This window comes from Eimeria maxima, genomic scaffold, assembly GCF_000499605.1.
Source record: "Eimeria maxima Weybridge genomic scaffold, Emw_scaff303, whole genome shotgun sequence".
NCBI classification, from domain to species: Eukaryota; Apicomplexa; class Conoidasida; order Eucoccidiorida; family Eimeriidae; genus Eimeria; species Eimeria maxima.
Genome location: NW_013565878.1, coordinates 19,400 through 37,052, shown reverse-complemented (window position 1 = coordinate 37,052; position 17,653 = coordinate 19,400). Strand labels below are relative to the sequence as shown.

The 17,653-nt window shown below is 48.4% G+C and overlaps 5 protein-coding genes across 5 annotated transcripts; 1 reads left to right on the top strand and 4 right to left on the bottom strand.

The window, feature by feature from the left end:
• Positions 1–124: 124 nt before the first annotated feature.
• On the bottom strand, positions 125–717 carry EMWEY_00027440 (hypothetical protein; the record flags this gene model as incomplete). Its single annotated transcript, XM_013481285.1, has 3 exons — positions 125–177; positions 297–486; positions 646–717. The coding sequence occupies 3 exons, from the start codon at positions 715–717 to the stop codon at positions 125–127; spliced, it is 315 nt and encodes a 104-aa protein (XP_013336739.1).
• A 2,772-nt stretch (positions 718–3,489) lies between these two features.
• Positions 3,490–4,631, bottom strand: EMWEY_00027430 (hypothetical protein; the record flags this gene model as incomplete). Its single annotated transcript, XM_013481284.1, has 3 exons — positions 3,490–3,631; positions 4,101–4,171; positions 4,605–4,631. 3 exons carry the CDS (start codon positions 4,629–4,631, stop codon positions 3,490–3,492), a joined length of 240 nt encoding a protein of 79 aa, XP_013336738.1.
• Positions 4,632–5,056: 425 nt separating this feature from the next.
• On the bottom strand, positions 5,057–7,723 carry EMWEY_00027420 (hypothetical protein, conserved; the record flags this gene model as incomplete). The annotated part of the gene is made up of 8 exons (XM_013481283.1): positions 5,057–5,313; positions 5,706–5,758; positions 5,854–5,966; positions 6,130–6,233; positions 6,339–6,476; positions 6,760–6,933; positions 7,244–7,406; positions 7,583–7,723. The coding sequence occupies 8 exons, from the start codon at positions 7,721–7,723 to the stop codon at positions 5,057–5,059; spliced, it is 1,143 nt and encodes a 380-aa protein (XP_013336737.1).
• Positions 7,724–8,807: 1,084 nt separating this feature from the next.
• On the top strand, positions 8,808–12,141 carry EMWEY_00027410 (eukaryotic translation initiation factor 2 gamma subunit, putative; the record flags this gene model as incomplete). The annotated part of the gene is made up of 11 exons (XM_013481282.1): positions 8,808–8,840; positions 9,030–9,092; positions 9,227–9,354; positions 9,565–9,702; positions 9,888–10,071; positions 10,254–10,323; positions 10,571–10,731; positions 10,912–11,048; positions 11,249–11,474; positions 11,698–11,844; positions 12,034–12,141. 11 exons carry the CDS (start codon positions 8,808–8,810, stop codon positions 12,139–12,141), a joined length of 1,395 nt encoding a protein of 464 aa, XP_013336736.1.
• Positions 12,142–13,163: 1,022 nt separating this feature from the next.
• EMWEY_00027400 (hypothetical protein, conserved) lies at positions 13,164–17,558 on the bottom strand (the record flags this gene model as incomplete). Its single annotated transcript, XM_013481281.1, has 9 exons — positions 13,164–13,311; positions 13,489–13,681; positions 13,811–14,007; positions 14,284–14,553; positions 14,691–14,729; positions 14,967–15,041; positions 15,153–15,243; positions 15,352–15,381; positions 16,193–17,558. 9 exons carry the CDS (start codon positions 17,556–17,558, stop codon positions 13,164–13,166), a joined length of 2,409 nt encoding a protein of 802 aa, XP_013336735.1.
• Between the last annotated feature and the right edge of the window lie 95 nt (positions 17,559–17,653).

The following is a 17,653-nucleotide window of genomic DNA, read 5'->3' as shown; positions in this document are numbered from 1 at the left end:
TTGGCCATCGTTAACTGAGCATATTAGCTGCCCTCGTTAACTGACAACGAAGAACAATTCAATATCCTTGGATAACGAACCATGCCTTCCTAGCGCCCAAGATTCCATGCGATTCAGGCATGCTCTATAGAGAACATACGATCACATAGTACTCGCAGCGCACTTCCCTTTGCTCTCCTAACTCTCCGCAGAACACACCAATACAACACCAACAACTTGCCAACAACCCAGAATCAGCCTCTTTAGGGGTTATGGGGAGTGCTAATAGCAGACCTATTGTACCCCAGAACACTCACTCCTGCTACCAACCATCCTTGCAACCAACAGACTTCCCTGTCGCACAGGTGAAGTATCCATGGTCACAAGCCCAATTGTCCTCTTGTCAAACCGAATTGCGACGCGACGCGACATAAACACTTCTGCGCAGCGCTGCTCTAATAAAGCAGCACTGCGAAGAATGCTTACGTCACCTACATCAGGCCTCGCCTGTCCCAATGCTCCAACCAACTTCCCTCACACGACAGTACCTCAAGAGCACCTTGACCCCTCACGCCTCGAATGATGCCACCACCTGCATCGAAACCTACCACCCCTGGCATTCCCACGCCTAAGTCCTACGCGTGCTCCTATGCAGCACAACCTTACATTGTCCTTACCTTCGCCTTCACAGACAAAAAGCGATGGATCCTCCTCTTCTCCTGTTTGTGGCGCCTTCATTTTGCCCTAATTGGGTCTGTAAACACGCACGACAACAAATAAATTAAATAAGCAACAGCATTAGCAACAATGGATTATGTGTAATGCTGGGACGGCGTCATCAAGTTGTACAAATGTGCCGCCAGACCACCGGACGAGCACAGCTTACCACTTACGTGGGTGCTGCCATGGATAACGAAGTATGCTGCATTGATCTTACTCATGCAAAGTACATTTATTCACAAAATTAAATTAAAGAAGGAAGGGAGGAACTAATGACAACTGCATACACATGCGGCACAGCACAGCGACTTGACCAATATGGCAAAAAGTGCTCAACAAGTAGAGCAGCCAATAATGATCCCCACTGCTGGCTTAGAGGAGAAATGTTCAAAGAAAAACATTAAAAAAAAGAGTAGCATGTCCGCTGCAAAGCAAAACGTATTTTGTTGCATTTGCTGCAGCTCACCGAGTCAGTGCTTCCACTGGATCTTCTTGTATCCGTCATTTAGAGATACAGGCATACGTTTGCAAACAGTGCAAGCTTGTAAGTCTTGCTATCTCAACCGTCTGTTCTATGCTCTGTTCTGTTTGTGTACAGAGACTTTTGGTTGGAGCTCTTTGAATCGGCCTAAATACAAAGGCACACAAGGCACAATGCAAATCTCGGTTCGGACTAATCACAGAAGTAACGCTGCTTTGATCATACGATGTGGTAAACTTGTTACTCCGCAAGCATTTTAAAGACGCCTCGACGCAATACTGGAATAACCGTGTGGAAGCCTTATACTGGGCAAGTCTTTGGATTCACACTTTGTTTGACTTCCCGCTGGACAGTTGTTTCTGCAAAGCGCCTACAGTGATCCTCAGCACTTAGGCGCAGTTCTGGTTAACCACTAGCTCAGTGCGTTCTCTGTTTAGCTTGCTCCTCTTTCATGAGGAGCAAGCTAAACAGAGAACGCACTGAGCTAGTGGTTAACATGAAAAAACTAAACGCAAATGCGGCTCATCGGATTGGTTGGGTCTACCCTCGTTGCATGCATGCGACAGTTGATCTGAGGACCCCCAGCAAAGCAGGCACCCTACATTCCATAGCAAATTCTGAAGGTTGGAGTAACTAAGCATCCGTTTGCAGTAGGCGGTTAACCACTATTATCGGCTGGCTGTGAAACACCGAAGACATTTTCCATGTGTCTGTGGAAACATTGGTGTTTGAAACAGGTCCCTGGCTTTCTATGGATGTGTGTGATCGCTCAGGCACGAGTGTGACGCATACAACGTCGTAAAGCTTGTATGCTGGCTTTCTATGGATCAGTGCGGTCACACATGCGTGAGCGTGACGCATAGCCTGTCCTTAAAAGTACCATGGAGGCGTGCTCGTAGAGCTTCTGTCGACCCGTTCCAGCTCTCACTCCGGAAGAAAGGCCTACGACGCCACCACATGCACAGAAACACAGTTGGCCTCATACGCGGTATCGGGGTGAACTAGTGCTGAGAAAGAATCCGTTACTAGTATGGTTGGGGTGTACGCTTGCAGAGTCAGTTCTGTGTACTCGAACACTGGTGATCTGTGTGTGCTGGTATCGTGTTGCGTCTGTTTTATTGTCCGTTTACTCTGTGTGCTCGTATCTGTTTGGCTCTTGGGCCGCTCTTAGTGCCTTTTTCATATACTTTTGTTTGCTTCTTTTGCCCATTCCAATATATCTCGAGCAGCTTGGCTTTGGCTGGTTGCCTTTGTCGCAGGCACACAGAGACAATGATGGTCTACACCAACCCTTCTTCCATGCGTCATATAATTCAGATAATTAAGAAAATGTTAAAACTAAATAACAGCGTTCCCAGGACGTGGTCTAGAGTGGTTTAGACCCGAGCTCAAGCCCTTACACGTAACTATGTGACGAGTGACTTTAAAACCAAGCACACCAAAACCGCTCGGACGTAAGTGACGAGTTATTTGATGACCCTAGAACGCAAGCCCAATGGGTCTGCAGCATTCACCCCGAGGCACAGCCAGCTGCGGGTGTGGCCTACACAGCCACAGCTGAATATCGACCTAGCTAGCTAGGCAGCACGATAGCAATGTGGCCAGCTAGCCAGCCAGCTGGGTATACCAAGTTAGCTGGGTGGCTAACTAGCTATCCAGCTATCTCGTTAGCTAGCTGGGTAGCTATCTATGCAGGTGACAATTCAACAGTCCGCCTCCACCTTAGTAGCTAGCTACCCAGACACGCAGTCACACCACAGCTAGCTATCTACCCAGCTACATACCTAAATAGCTGCCTATCTAGCTAGTTAGCTGTTGGTGTGACTGTGTGTAGTGTTGTTGAGTTGGTTGAATAGAAGTCGTTGGCGTTCCCCACGCCTGAGGGAGAGTTTTGATTTCATAGAAGGATGGAAAAGTTGATGGCTGACGAATAGCTAAGAGCGGATATTTCCGTGCCTTTCTTAGGAGGGAGATTTCTTCTTTTGTTTCTTCTTGTAAGAAATAACATTTTATATCTTTGTCCCTCTTTTTTCTTTTGTTTTCTTCTACACATAAATAAAGAAAAAATCCACGAGGTAAGGAACCCCTGTATAGGAAATGAGCCCTGTACAGACACCCTAAATGCATGCAAGCAGCAGCAGTAAAAACAACAATGCGGCATATATAAATGTATATTTCTATGTATGTATATATTATGTACGCACCAAGGATACACCTTTAATTCTCATCTACACCCTAGAAGCTCATGTAATGCGAATTCGTCACTTGCGTTTTAGAAGAGGTTAACTCCTAGCCGGAAAGCCTAAACCCTAACCTGGTTTGAGGCCTTGAAGGGTTATGGTCTTCTCTGTATTTTCTTGTAAGAGGAAATCTGTCGCTAATTTATCCTCTCCTCCGTCTTGCGTTAGCAGCAGACGAGCGCAGCAAGTGGCGTTTACCGTCAGACAAACCCTAAAAGGGGGTTTAATCGCATAAACGGAGGCAGCAGAAAGGGTTTAATTACAATTATAAAAGGGAAGAGAATAACGGGAAAGGGAGAGGGAAACAGTAGACAAAAATAAAGAATGAAGCATAAAAGCAAAAACAAATATAAAATAAAAAGAAACAGAAGAAAGAGAATGGAAGGAATGAGAGGAAGGTAAGAATTAGATCTAAAAGACACAAAGAAGAGAAGGCAAATAAATTAGACCGCTGCAAAAGAAATATAAATAAATAATAAAATACAATGAAACTAGTGCTAGACCGCTGCAAAAGAAATATAAATAAATAATAAAATACAATGAAACTAGTGCTAAACATTAGCAAAGGCAGTAAGGAAAGGAACAACACAGAACAAACTAATAACCGCATGATTTATATTGTTTCTACTTGCCTGTTTTCGGTTTAGGGTTTAGCGTCTATGGCCTAGGGTTTAGCTTACTCTGCAGTGGTTTTGTCAGCAATACGAATGAATGGGACTTCGGTCAACCAAACAAAGTCAGGAATAGGCACCTAATAAGAATATTTAAAAGGAAACAAGACAAAAAGTAAGTAAAAACTGAAAAATAAAATTAATGAGCTAAACAGTTTACCGAAGAAGGCAAATATACACGATGGGAAAGAAATAAAAAATAAACAAAAATAGAATGAACAAACGACAAAAACACAGAGGAAACTGCTAAGAGAAAGAGACCACAGACATCTGTGTTTGTTGCAATGTAAAGCAAACACCAAACCCTAAACCCATATCCGTAAACAAAACAAACACAGTCGAAGGCATCCTACATACAATAAGGTGGAACGAAACCCATTAAACACACAGTCAAATAATGGACCCTCTTTACGTAAACCGTAGAACCCTAAACCCTAATCTGTGATATATACGATAACGAGCGTTTTGCATTAATATAGGGAACAGAGAAGTAATTGAGCGGCAATGAAATACCTTCACTGTGCTTGCTGATCCCCCCATATTCTGTTGAATACCTCCTTTGTCTTTATATTTCTTATTTGCTTGTTTCGAGTTTATGGTTTGGGGTTTAGGGTTCTGTTCGGGCTGTTATCGATGCTGCTATTTTCCAGGCGCTGTCTGTGCTGAAGTTTTTGCGGATGCTGCTCCGGCTGTTTCCGCTGCCTCCTTCTTTCAATAACACATTTGTTATGCGACTTTAAAGAATAAAGCCTTCCGCTGCTTTTGCTGGTGCTGTTGTTCCTGCTGCTGCTGGTGAGCACTCATGCCCAGCAGCTAGCAGCACAGACACCCCGATTGCAGCCGGGGACGAAGCAGAATAGAACCTATGTATTCAATTAAGTTAAACTAAACTAAATCAATAAACGGTAAATACATTAAATTGGATGAACTATGTTAAATGAATTAAATTAAATCCACATAAATAATTATTGATACACTGCGCGCAGAGACAGGAGAGCGAGCGTCCTAGGCTCAGGCGTTGCCGGTGCTGCTGGTGCTGCGGCTGCTGCAGTTGCTGTTCTTGCTGCTGCTGTGGTGATGCAATTGCCTTCAAATGGATTATTATTCTTTATATTTTGTATATTTTTATAAGAAATAGCCAAAGAGGCGCAGACACCTAAATAACGACGCCCAATGCTGCCGCCGTCAACGTAGTAGTCGCTTGTAGGCAGCGCCTCAAACCCTAAACCCTAAAACCTAAAACATAATCTCACTAGGCCTTCGTTTACCCTGAAACTATGGATCAACCTAGAAACTGTTAAACATCATACGATTCAAAAAATCAATGCCACCATGTCTCGCGGTTACCTTAACCGTACAAGGGCGCTGTTGAGCGTCTACGATTTACGACTATACCAGCGCAGCACCGCAGCGGTGATAAAGCTGTACGTAGCGTGCAGTGCGTAACAATTAAATGCACTCCTATGGGTACGATAACTAAAGCTTATTCGTCCGGTCAGCCGTTGCAGCAGCTTCAGCAGCAGGAACCGCAGCAGTTGCTGCTTCTGCTGCTTTTGCTTCTTTATATGCACTGTCACGGCTACAACGCATTTAAGGCTGTCTTGAGAGACCTACAATTTGAGTGATCTGCTTCGTCTATTAGGTGCTGCAGCAGATGCACTTCTTTCCTGAATACGACACACAAAAGCAGCGCCACAATGCCTAAATCTCGAACCCTTCACGGTAAAACCTAAACTCTAAACCCTAAACCTCAATCCCTCACCTCGTTAAGGTGCTGGCGTGCTGCAGCAGCAGCGGTTCGAAAGATTGCAGCAATGCATCGCAGTCAAACGCAGCAGCAGCAAAACCCCGAAGTAGCTCCAGCGCATCAGCAGCCTGAAGACCCAAACCATTAATCCTAAACCCTCCAAATTATGATTCAATAACCAACGCCTCGCAAAAATCTCACTACAGCTAGCTTCCAGGCACCCTCTGTTTCGTTATGCCTCTCAGGCTCTCCGCACGGCTGACAATATTGGGTTTGGGGTTCAGGATTTACTGAAAATTGGGAGTGTACAGCCAGCGCTCTGTCTTCGATTTGTTTGAGGAGGGGAGGCACGCGAAGGCCGCAACCGTTTAGCGCGAGGACTGTCCTGTTTAGTTCTGAATACAAGACCTAAACCGTAAACCCTAAACCCTAGACATGTCCTGCGAAGCACTACGGCGGAAAAGTGTCACGCCGGCATTAGGGTTTAGGGTGTGGCGTACCTGCAGGTTGGAAGAAGGGAACAGAAGCCGCGATCTTGCGCCACACAAGACGACCGAGCAGCTGCAGTTGCTGCTCCACCTGCTGCTGCTGCTGCTGTTTCGGTGTCGCTGCCTCTAAAATCCGCAGAACTTCGCTTCCTGCAGAAATCAGAAGGCGACGAGAGGCACTAAACCCCAAACCCTAAACCTGGCACCCTTGATCTGCAGCTTGCAAGCAGTATTAGGAAGTAGGGAAATGCAGTACCTGATAGTTGATGAATAACCCTTGGTAAGAGGCAATTGAGGTGTACGTACACCTCGGGATAGGCATCTAATGGTTTAATTCTTGCAGCTAACAACCCAAATAAAACAAATAAACCCTTCCCGGGGGAGAGAGGTTCATTTGCCGCTGCTGCTGCTGCTGCTGCAGCAACTGCCGCACCTGCAGGCGTCACTCCTGCTGCTGCAGAGGCTTCCGTTGCAGCAGCAGCTGCTGCTGCTGCGTGCTGACGGTGCTGCAGCAGCAGCTGCTGCTGCTGCATGCGACGGCGCGTTCCGCTGCGGCTTGGGGCAGAATCAAGAGCGCCGAACAAAGGCGCCAAGGCGACGAAAAACCCTGAAACCCAAATCCCAAACCCTAAACCCTAGTGTCTTTATTACAACTTTCGAATGCCTAACCCAAGCGATATACCTAAGAGCCAGACCCTCAAACCCGCGCCTCCCAAGCCTAAAGCCGTGGGGGTAACTCCTGGCCTCATCATGTAAAGTTATGAGTTCTTTGTAAAACCCTAAACCCCAAATCCAAAACCTGCCTGTGTCTCTGTCATGCGCATGCAAGGCAGCAGCAACGAGTGCTGCATCTTGCGGGGAAAAGAGGTGAATGCTGTCCTTTGCTCGTCTACCAAAAACACTCCAAAAACCTTCACTTTTTACTGTCCCTCTGGGGATCGTCTTGGAGGTAGCCTCGGGGGTCGCCTTGGGAGACGATCCCAAAGCAGAAGACAAGAGGGAATAGTAAGGGGCAGAGTTCAGCAGCAACTCGCTCGCCGTACACAACAACCCATCAACGTCCGCAGAGACCAAAACATCCTGCTCGCAGACTCTAAACCATAAACCCAAAACCCTAAATCCAAATGCGAAATCCCAAGCCTCAAAGTCTACTAAAGCGAGGGAGCACAAAACCCCTGAGGGCGGCAGCTGGAGCCTTGGAGCAGATGCCCCAACGGTTAGGGTCTAGGGTTTAGTGTTGAGGGTCTAGAGTTTACTCTGTATCGTTTTCGAGCTATTTGACGGTTTAAGACAAACTTAAGACGACGGTAAGGCCCATCAGAGAGGCCATGAGCCGTAGGGTTGCAAAGAGAACGACCGGGGCCTCCCCCTAGTAGCACGCGAGAACCCCGCAGCATCCTGAACCCTAAACCCCAGATCCTAAATCATAAGCCGCAGGCCCCGAAGATAAACACCGAATCCAAACCATCGGGACCCGTCTATAATACATGACACGAGAGAGATCGCGGACAGCCTGGTAGTTGTTGCTGCTGCTGTTCTTGCTGCTCTTGCTTTTGCTGTTGCTGCTTCGGCTGTTGCTGCTGATTATATTCCTTCAAACAAGGTTTCTCTTGTCGTTATCCTTGTTGGTGTGCCACTGTTGCTGCTGTTGTGCTGTTTCCGCTGATTCTCTTGCTGCTGTTGCTATGTTGCTGCAGTCGCACATGATTATGTTGCGGGTGGCGCCGTCGCTGCAGGAACCGTTGCAGTGGGGCTCAATGCTAATCCTTTCAAGCGTTTTGCAAACCCCTACACACTAAATCGTAAATCCTAGGATTAAGGCGAAAACCCTACTGAGGGTTTAGCTCTGTGCAGCGGGTGTCGGCAGCCAGTATCGAGTTAGACTGAGGTGTATATACACCTAAATATTTGTTTGTTTTCTCAACATCTTTGCTTCAAATGCAGCAAAGATGAACAATAACAATATAAAAAGCAAATTATAACCTATTTTTGAACGGCTTTTTCTTTGCTGCACATGCGGAGTTGTCGGGGCTTGCCAGCAGCGCTGCATGCAAAACCCGTGGGTGTGAAACCGTTAACGCTAAAACCTAAAGCCCTAAACCCTAAACCATAGAACACAATTTGCTGACATTGGGGTTTGTAATTTGGGTTTTATTTTGTCTTCTTCTCAACCCAGAGCCCATACGTGGCCTGCGGCCTCGTGAGTGTTCGCTCCACTGCCTAGGGTTTGGGGCTTTGGGTTTAAGGTTTAGGGTTTATGGAGCAGGTAGAGGCGAACTTTCGCCTTAAAGTGTTGCAAAGCATCAGATGTCTTTCTTATTCGATAGTCTTTCAGTCGGGGGCGTGGGGTGGTGGGGGAGCTGCTGAAGAGTGAAGCATACGGCGTTAGGGTTTTGGGTTTGTTTTGGACCTATGGTTTAGGGTTAGGAACTAAGGGTTTGCTTCGCTTGTGCAGCGACTGGAAAATCAACGTGTGGGAAAATGGCGGCCGCAGTGGACCACCTCCTTCCCCAGGTGCGGGTTTACGGTTTACGGTTTAGGGCTCTGGGGGGAGCATGTGATAATTCGGGTTAGGGTTGAAGAATTGGATTCGCAGGATTTCGAGGGACTGAGCCTGTGGCTTCATTGAGCTCACTAGAATAGCCCATTTGGCCCCTAGGGCTTTGTCTTTAGGGTTTAGGTTTTAGAGTTGTTTGTGCTCAGGACTTGTCGAAGCTGGACATAGCCAAGCTGACACCCTTATCTCCGGAAGTTATAAGCCGTCAAGTACATGCAAACCCCAAACCCTTTGATCTGTCCTTTTTTCTGGTGCAGAGTGTGTGGGGTTGGCGAGACGCTTCAGGCCACGGAGGCTGCAGCGTCTAGGGCCTAGGGCTTAGTGTTTGGCTGTTTGTTTTCAGGCGACGATTAACTTCGGAACGATTGGCCATGTGGCTCACGGAAAGTCAACAGTAGTCCGCGCTGTCTCTGGCGTACAGACAGTTCGTTTTAAGCACGAAAAGGAGAGAAATATCACCATCAAGCTTGGGTGAGGCGCTGGGCAAGAGATTAGGGTTTAGGGTCTGGGGGGCAATTTGGGGATATTGGATAGAGACAGTATGATAGAGTGGTGACGTAAAGGGTTTGATGATTTAGGGTTCATTTAGAGTTGTGAGTATGTATGAGGTTATTTTTGTGGTTTCCAGCTTCATACTCTGCGGGTTTAGGGTTTACGGTTTGTGCTGGGGTTCATGTACAGGTACGCAAACGCGAAGATATACAAATGCACAAACCCTGAATGTCCTCCTCCTGAGTGTTATCGGTCCTATGGCTCTTCAAAGGAGGATGATCCTCCATGTCTCCGTCCTGGTTGCGGCGCCAAGATGAAGCTCATGCGGTGAGGGTTTAGGGTTCACTGAGGGTTTAGGGTATACAGTTTTTCTGTACATCTGGGTGGAGGCAACAGCCTCTCCGCTGGTGTTTTCCACTGCAGCCGTTTGTTTCCTAATCCGTGGATACCGCTTCCCATTTCTGCAAAACGTTAGGTTTTAGGGTTTAGGGTTTGATATCTGGGATGTACAGACACGTCTCGTTCGTGGATTGTCCGGGGCACGATATTCTTATGGCTACGATGTTAAACGGAGCAGCAGTAATGGATGCAGCATTGCTGCTTATTGCTGGCAATGAGAGTTGCCCTCAGCCGCAAACATCAGAACATCTTGCTGCAGTAGAGATTATGAGGCTGCAGCATATCATCATCTTGCAGGTAACAAGCACAAACCCTAAACCCTACATGCGCCCGCAGGAGTGCTCGTAGCCGAGGGTTTTACAGGGCTTCATCATGGGCTGCTTGGCGCCCAGGCTTTGGAATTTAGGGCTAGAGCTGTGGTGGAAACACCTTCCTGCGATATCTAGGGTTTAGGGTTTAGGGCTTGTGGCTGGGTGCAGAACAAGGTCGAGCTGATTAAGGAGTCACAGGCTCTGCAGCAGCAGCAAGAAATAAAGCAGTTTGTAGCAGGTACGAACTCTAAACCGTGCCGGTTGCGAAACTGCTGCGGGTTTTCCTCGCGCTTCCCTTCTAGCAAAGTGTTTTAGGATTAAGGGTTTAGGATTTGGGATTTGTATAGAACTAGGGCAGAAGCGCAGAGCGGCTGTGTACGTGATTGTAAGATCTTGGTGTTTGTTGTTCGTGTGGGCTATTTTTAATGGCGTTTATGGCGGCCTGTTAGGGTTTACGGTTTAGGGTTTAGGGTGTTGCTGTGCAGGAACTGCTGCTGACAAAGCTCCCATTATCCCTGTATCTGCGGTGTTGCGGTACAACATCGATGTCTTATGTGAATTTATCTGCACCCTTGTCCCTGTCCCTCATCGCGACTTTACAAGACCTCCTCAGCTCATTATCATTCGTTCCTTTGATGTCAACAAGGTCCGCTCGCATCTAGGGTATAGGGTTGAGGGTTTGAGGTGTAGGGTTATTTAGGGTCTGCAGTATATGGCTGGGTTGTAGGGTTTGGGGTTTATTTGGTGTTTGAGGTTTGGGTGTAGGAATATAAGGGTGGAAGGTGTTTATCAGGATTTAGGGTTTAGGTTTTGTTGGTGCTTGCAGCCGGGTGAAGAGGCAGAGAAACTGCAGGGGGGAGTAGCAGGGGGCTCCATCAGCGAGGGTTTGCTTAAAGTTGGAGATGAAATTGAAATCCGCCCCGGTATCATCACAAAGGACGCTTCGGGTTTCATTCAATGCAGGTAGGGTTTAGGGTCTAGGTGGCTGGTGTTGTGCAGGGTTTCGCTGCGGTTCTGCCGTTGGTTAGCGTTGGGGTTATACATTAACGAATTTAACGCCATGAACAAATAAAATAAATTACATTAGATTAAATATGCGTTAACGGGTTAAACGACCTAATAAAATAAAATAAACATTTACATTATCTCTTTTCGGTATACAGGCCAATAGCATCTCGGGTGGTTTCCTTATTTGCTGAGGAAAACCCCCTTCAGTTCGCTGTTCCTGGGGGTTTAATAGGAGTAGGGACAAAGGTAGATCCAACATTAACAAGAGCAGATCGTCTAGTAGGGCAAGTATTAGGACATCCAGGCCTTCTTCCTGAATGTTATATCGAGATTGATGTTAATTATTATCTCCTTAGGAGACTTCTAGGTGTTAAGAGCCAGGTGCGGGTTGTAAAACCATATGATTAGGGTTTAGGGTTTGCGGGACGGGAAGGGGTAGCACGCATCGCTGGTAAGGTTTAGTACCGTGGTTGTTTAGGGTTTAACGAAGTAGGAGGAAGAAACGGAAACCTTGATGCGAAGTGCACGTGGCTGCTAGAGTGTTCGGGGCGGCTCTCTGTGGGGTTTAGGATTTATGGTTTGTCGCTTAGCATTTGGTGTTCAGGAGGGAGATAAATCAACTAAGGTGTCAAAACTAAAGAAAGGGGAATTCGTTATGGTTAACGTTGGATCAACTTCTGTTGGAGCGCGAGTAGCGGGGGTTAAGCCCGAGATAGCCAAACTTGAACTCACAGGACCTGTCTGCACCAGGGTGAGGTCTATGGGGCTTCGGGTATGTGGGTTTAGGGTTTATGGTGTAGGGTTTGGGAATTAGGGTTTAGGGTTTGGGGACCGCGGTTTTTTGGGGGCGGGTGGGAAGAAAGGATCCTATATTCCCTGTATACCCGACGGTTGCGGCTGTCAAACGCTAGACTATAAACCCTGGTTTGTGTCGCTGTAGGTTGGAGATAAAGTTGCGCTGAGTCGTCGTGTCGATAAACACTGGCGGTTGATTGGGTGGGGGCAGATTAACAAGGGAAAGACCCTCCTCCTACAGGAGCCTCTCTAAACCTTAAACCCTAGATCCCTACACTTGAAGAAGCCTGAGCCAAAAGCGTGTATCGGAAGCAACCACTGCTGCAAGTTGCTACTGCAGCACAAAGCAGCAAACGCAAGTGTTGCTGCATAGCGTGCTGCAGAGCCACGTGCAGCAGTAGCAGCAGCAGCGACAGTAGCAGCGACAGCAGCAGCTACAGCAGCAGCGGTAGTGCCTCGAGACTGATACTGGGGTTTCATTCTAAACCCTAAACCCTCGTCTGCTTTGGTGGTGTTGTCTGCTGAACGAGCAAAACGAAATTCTTTAATTGAGGGTTTAGGGCCTTTGTCCTCATGAGCTGCAGCAGCAACCCGAGAGTTTGGGGTTCATTTCCTCCACAGTGAGTGTTGCTAGGGTTTAGGGTCTATTGTTTACGCCGTAGCAACAGCAGCAACACGAGCATCAGCAGCAACCTTAGAAACAAAAGCAGCCCGAATAGCAGCACGCGCCTGATAGTACCGCCGTGGCACACGGAACGAGGCGCAGCAGGAGGTTCTGCTGCTGCTGAGGCAGCTACTACTGCTGCAGCAGCTGCTGAGGCAGCTATTACAGATGCTGATTACTGCTGCAGCTGTTGTTGCTTCAGTTGCCGCTGCTACTGTACCTACCGCTGCATCAATAGGCGCCCTTTGCTAGTAGCTGCTTAGGGATATACATGAAGAGTAAAACCATCCGTAGACGGTGCTGTTGCTGCTGTTGTTTCTGCTGCTGTTACATTTCATTCCCCTTGCCACTGCTGTTTCGTTGGCTCCACCATATTTGCTCTGCTGCTGCAGTGCTCCCATTGTTGCTGAATACGCTGCTGCCGTTAGAGCCTAAGTAGCTGCTGAAGCAGCAGCACTTGCTGCAGCAGCAGCACTTGCTAGAACAGCAGGACTTACTAAAGCAGCAGCACTTGTTAGAGCAGCAGCACTTACTATGCAGCAGCAGCACTTGCTGCAGCAGCAGCACTTGCTGCAGCAGCAGCAGCACTTGCTGCATCAACTATTCCCTTATTACTTCTTCTTCTTGTGTGTCTTTCTTTTCTTGGGCTTGGGTTTTGCTGCCTGTTCTGCTGGATCAGCCAGACGGAAAGGTAGGGGAGGTAGCAGCAGCAGTTGCTGCTGCTGCAGTTGCTGCTGCTGCTGCTGGTTTGAATTTCCCCTTAAACAGCAGACGCACACAGTACAATTGTGGACAAACAAATCTTTCCCCCAGGTTAGTGTTGCTGCGGTGTCTGCTGCAGCAGCAGCAGCGTTCCGGTCTATTGTGCTAAAGTGTTTTCCTGCTGCTGTGCAGTTTCTTGTGCTGCTGCTGCCGCTGCTGGGAGGGCAACCTCACTTAGCCGATGCAGCCCCCTTCCCCTTTGCCGGTGGTTTCTTCGCTGCTGCTCCTCCTCCTCCTTTTCCTTTCTTTCCCATCTTCTTTTGCCGCAACAGCAGCAGCTGCTGCTGTTGCTGCTGTCTATAGGCAGCAAGAGCATCGAACACACTCGGCTGTTGCAGCACTGGCGCCGACATTGCAGAGGGGCAATCTGAAGCAGCAACAACAGCAGCAGCAAACGAAACAGCAACGGAACACGGGTAAGAGCAAGGATGTGTGGGAGCAGCAGTGCATGCCACAACTTCAGCAACTGCAGCAGCAACTGCAGCAGAATACTTACCTTTCTCCACCGCAGCTATTCTACGACGAGATGCTGCGCTAGCTTCAGCATTTGGCTCAAAAGATATAACTGCTGCTGCTACTGATGTGGCTGCAGCTGATGTTGCTACTGTTGATATTGGCGCTGCCGTTGTTACTGCTGTTGCTGCTCCTGATGTTGCTGTTGATGCTGCCCCCTCACTGGAGCCATCAGGGTTTCTCTAGCCCACAGCGCAACATCCACAACCCCCTTCCCTAAAGTCCCAATCCCTTCAACGATCCAGATTTTAACCCTAAACCCCCAACCTAACCCATAATCCCTGAGCGCTAACCACCGCACGCTGGGATCCATACAGAGCTTCAACCCTACCAGGCGCAACTATAAATCCTAAATCCTAGTTCAAATTCCAATCAGGTTCGCGTCTATACTACCATGAACGAGGCAGATGTGTTGGAAATCTTTAAACCCTAGACCCTTTACCCTAAACCCTATACCTCGAACCCACGGGAGGCTTAATGGTGTGAACGACGGATCTTGGGTCTCCCGCAGCAAATGTGTGGTGCCTCTGCTGCTGGAGCAGCTGTTGCTTCTGCTCATGCTGCTGCAGCTGCTGCTGCTCGTCATCGAACCACGGATCGTCGTCCTCTTCCTCTTCCTCTGCTGCTTTGTTTTGAACTCGAGGGGAAACCTCCGGACTGCAAGTTGCAACCGTATGTCTTTGCTGCATTGCGCGGTAACGTTGCTTCATAAAGGCCCGCTGTGTCCTGCAGCAGCAGCAGTAGCAGCAGCAGCAGTAGCAGCAGCAGCAAGAGAGAGCACTCGGTGTACTTGTCGAGTGTCGTCTGATGACGGCTTTAAACACGCCGTGGAGAATTCCCAACCCTACACCCTAAAAACGTACGTGGTGGGCTCGACAGTGGTCCAGATGGATTTCATCGTCCTGCAGGCAGCAAGGGCTGGGTTCTATGGTTTGCGTCAGGGTTTAGGGCCTAGTGTTTACGGTTTGGCAGTGCAATCTTATGGAGGTTACCAGACTGGCAAGTCACGCGAAGCGAATGGGGCTATATGTTTTATTATGTAAACCCCAAACACAATCGGCCGTTACATTTAGCTACGAAGCGAGGGTTTATAATTCGGGTGAGTGTTCTGGGTCTAGGGTGTCTGGTTCTTCAAATACCCCTGGACATGGCGCTCAATGGCGTCTCGGTGCGTCTGCCAAGCCGCTATCTGCTCCTTTTTTTCGGCTTCTTTCCTACGTCGCAAACCCTAAACCCTAAACCACGAAGCCTAGTTATAGATTGCAGGCAGGACGGTCATACAAGATTCCACTGCTGTAGTTTAGGGCTTAGGGTTTATGCCACACTCTGCTGCAACATGCTCTCGTTGGCGAGCAGCAAACCATCGCTGATGAAGCTGGGCCTCCACAAGCGAGCGGCGGTCCGATGCAGGGTACCCTAGAAACACACACCTAAACCCTAAACCCTAAACCCTAAACCCTTGGCCCGAGAACAACCCCAACAAGGGTCTGGTTGGGTTTAGGTGCAGTGTGTCTAAACCCTCACGAGCTGCTATGCTGCGAGCAAATGAACCTTCTTGCCTGAACCCTAAACCCGCAACTCTAAGAGCGGTTCGAGCTCTTGAGCCCCTCAATTCAAAACTGGTTACTGTTGTCGTCCATCAGTGGACCCCCAATCCAAAACCCTAAACCCGAAGTATTAAACCCTAAATCCTAAATATTAAGCCCTAAGCCTTCAACCCTAGAAGCTGCAGCCTAATGTAAGCAGTGGATGTGATATGCGCCCCACAGTGCTTCTGCTGTTGTTAATCCTTGCACACATATAAATTACAATTAAATAATTAAATAAATACTTTAAATATTTAAAAATATACTTTTAAACAATTAAATAATAAGAGGGCAGAAACAACAAGTAATGACTGGAGTGGGATTCGAACCCACGCCCGCGAGGACTGCGGCCTGAACGCAGCGCCTTAGACCACTCGGCCATCCAGCCGATGTTCGTGCCAAATATTAAACCCTAAACCCTAAGCCCTTAATCCCGAACAGTAAACCCTAAACTTTAAAGTGAAATTCTTACACCTAAACACTATAAGCTCAGCCTAAAGCCTAGACGTGGATGCATGGGCGGTGTCTTTGTGATTTCCAGTTGTTTCAGTAGTGAGGGTTCGTTTAGGTTTTAGGGTAGGGTTTACGCTGCAAATATATTGTTAGACTGCCTTTCATCCCTTTACAAGAAAGAAGCATCAACTACAATTTCTCCCTACATGCAAGCATATAGTGTCGTCTTTATTAGTTCAACTTGTAGCAGAGGTGGCCCCTAAAGCCCCGCCCATATCTATAGTTGGTGGTCTTGGTTTTAGTGTTTAGAATTTGCATCTTCTCACCCTGGTACTGATATTGAAGCGGCCTCGTAGCCACTTCTGGCGTTTCTTCCTCTTCATCTTCGTTGCGCGGTAGCACAAGACCCCAGGGAGTATTGCCGCAAGGAATTTTATAGTCAAAGGGGCAAGTGCTGCTACTACTGCTGCTCTCTGGGTGCTGCTGTTGTTGCTGCTGCTGCTGCTTTGCAGGAGACGGCCTGAAGAGGAGCTTCATTCGGTAGAGTCTCAATTTGTCTGCTGCAGTGCATATGGGGATGTGCGACATAATATAGTCGTAAAATGCATTGTCTGTTTGCTGCTCTGTCTGCTGCTGCTGCTGCTCTGGCTGCTGCTGCTGCTGCTGCTCTGGCTGCTGCTGCTGCTCTTGCTGCTGCTGCTGCTCTTCTAGCTGCTCGTAGTCTTCCATATCATCCTCGTCATCTTCGTCATCACCCTCTAGCTGCAGCAGCAGCAGCTGCTGCTGCCAGAAGGCAGAACCAGGCAAGGGTATTGTGGCTGGTTCCAAAGGAGAACCTCCCAGCAACACGGATGGTTCTTCCTGCTGTTGCTGCGGCAGCTCTTGTTGCTGCTGCTCTTGCTCCGTCTGCTTCTGCTGCTTTTGCTGCTGTTGTTGCTGTTGCTGCTCTTCAGGACAGCAGAATTTCTGATACCACTTGTAGACATCGTCAAGGTGCCGCAAGTGGCTTCTCAGTGCATTGGGCTGCTGCAGCAGCAGCAGCAACCGCTGCAGTTCAGTGTACACTACACGATCGCTAATAGCTGTTGGATCCGTCTCATCGATGCTGCTGCTGCTGCTGCTGCTACTAGCTTGTTCTGCCAGCTTTTGTTGCAGCGAATTGAGGGTTGCCAGCATGGAGTTAAATTTCGAGCTAACATGCACACAGCCCCCGCGAAGAGCAGCATCATCAGCAGCTGCTGCTGTTGATGCTGCTGCTGAAGGGTCAAGGGTCGCATCAGCCGCCGCTGATTTCTTCTCTGTTGTCGTCGCAGCAGCACCCTGCCGGTTTAGTGGGGCACTTCGGTGCTGCGGCTTCCCCTCTTTTCCTGCTAATGCTGCTCCTCCTGTGGCGGCTGCACCAGCAGCAGCGTCTTCAGTTCCTACTGCTGCTACAGTGCTTCTTGATGGGAGAAAGAAGTAGTGTGGCGCTGCTGGCTTCCCGCTGCTGAGGACCCCTCTAGCATTAGGACCAGCAGCAGCAGCCGCAGCAAAAGCATCTATTTGCTCCTCCAGTGGCAGAGGCCTCCATGCTCCTAAAGCAGGAGGATGACCAAGTGCTGCAACAAAAGGTTCTTTGACTTTCCTTGCTGCTGCTGCTTTTGAAGCAGCCTTCTTCCCCCGCGCCTTCCCCTTTGGGGGTTTGCTGGGCATCTTCAGAAAAACGTTTAGGCCTTGGTAGGTAAGTCAAGGTGCAATGATGTGAAAGAGGCAGTAGTAACAGCAAGAAAAACCGCAGCAGCTCGTGC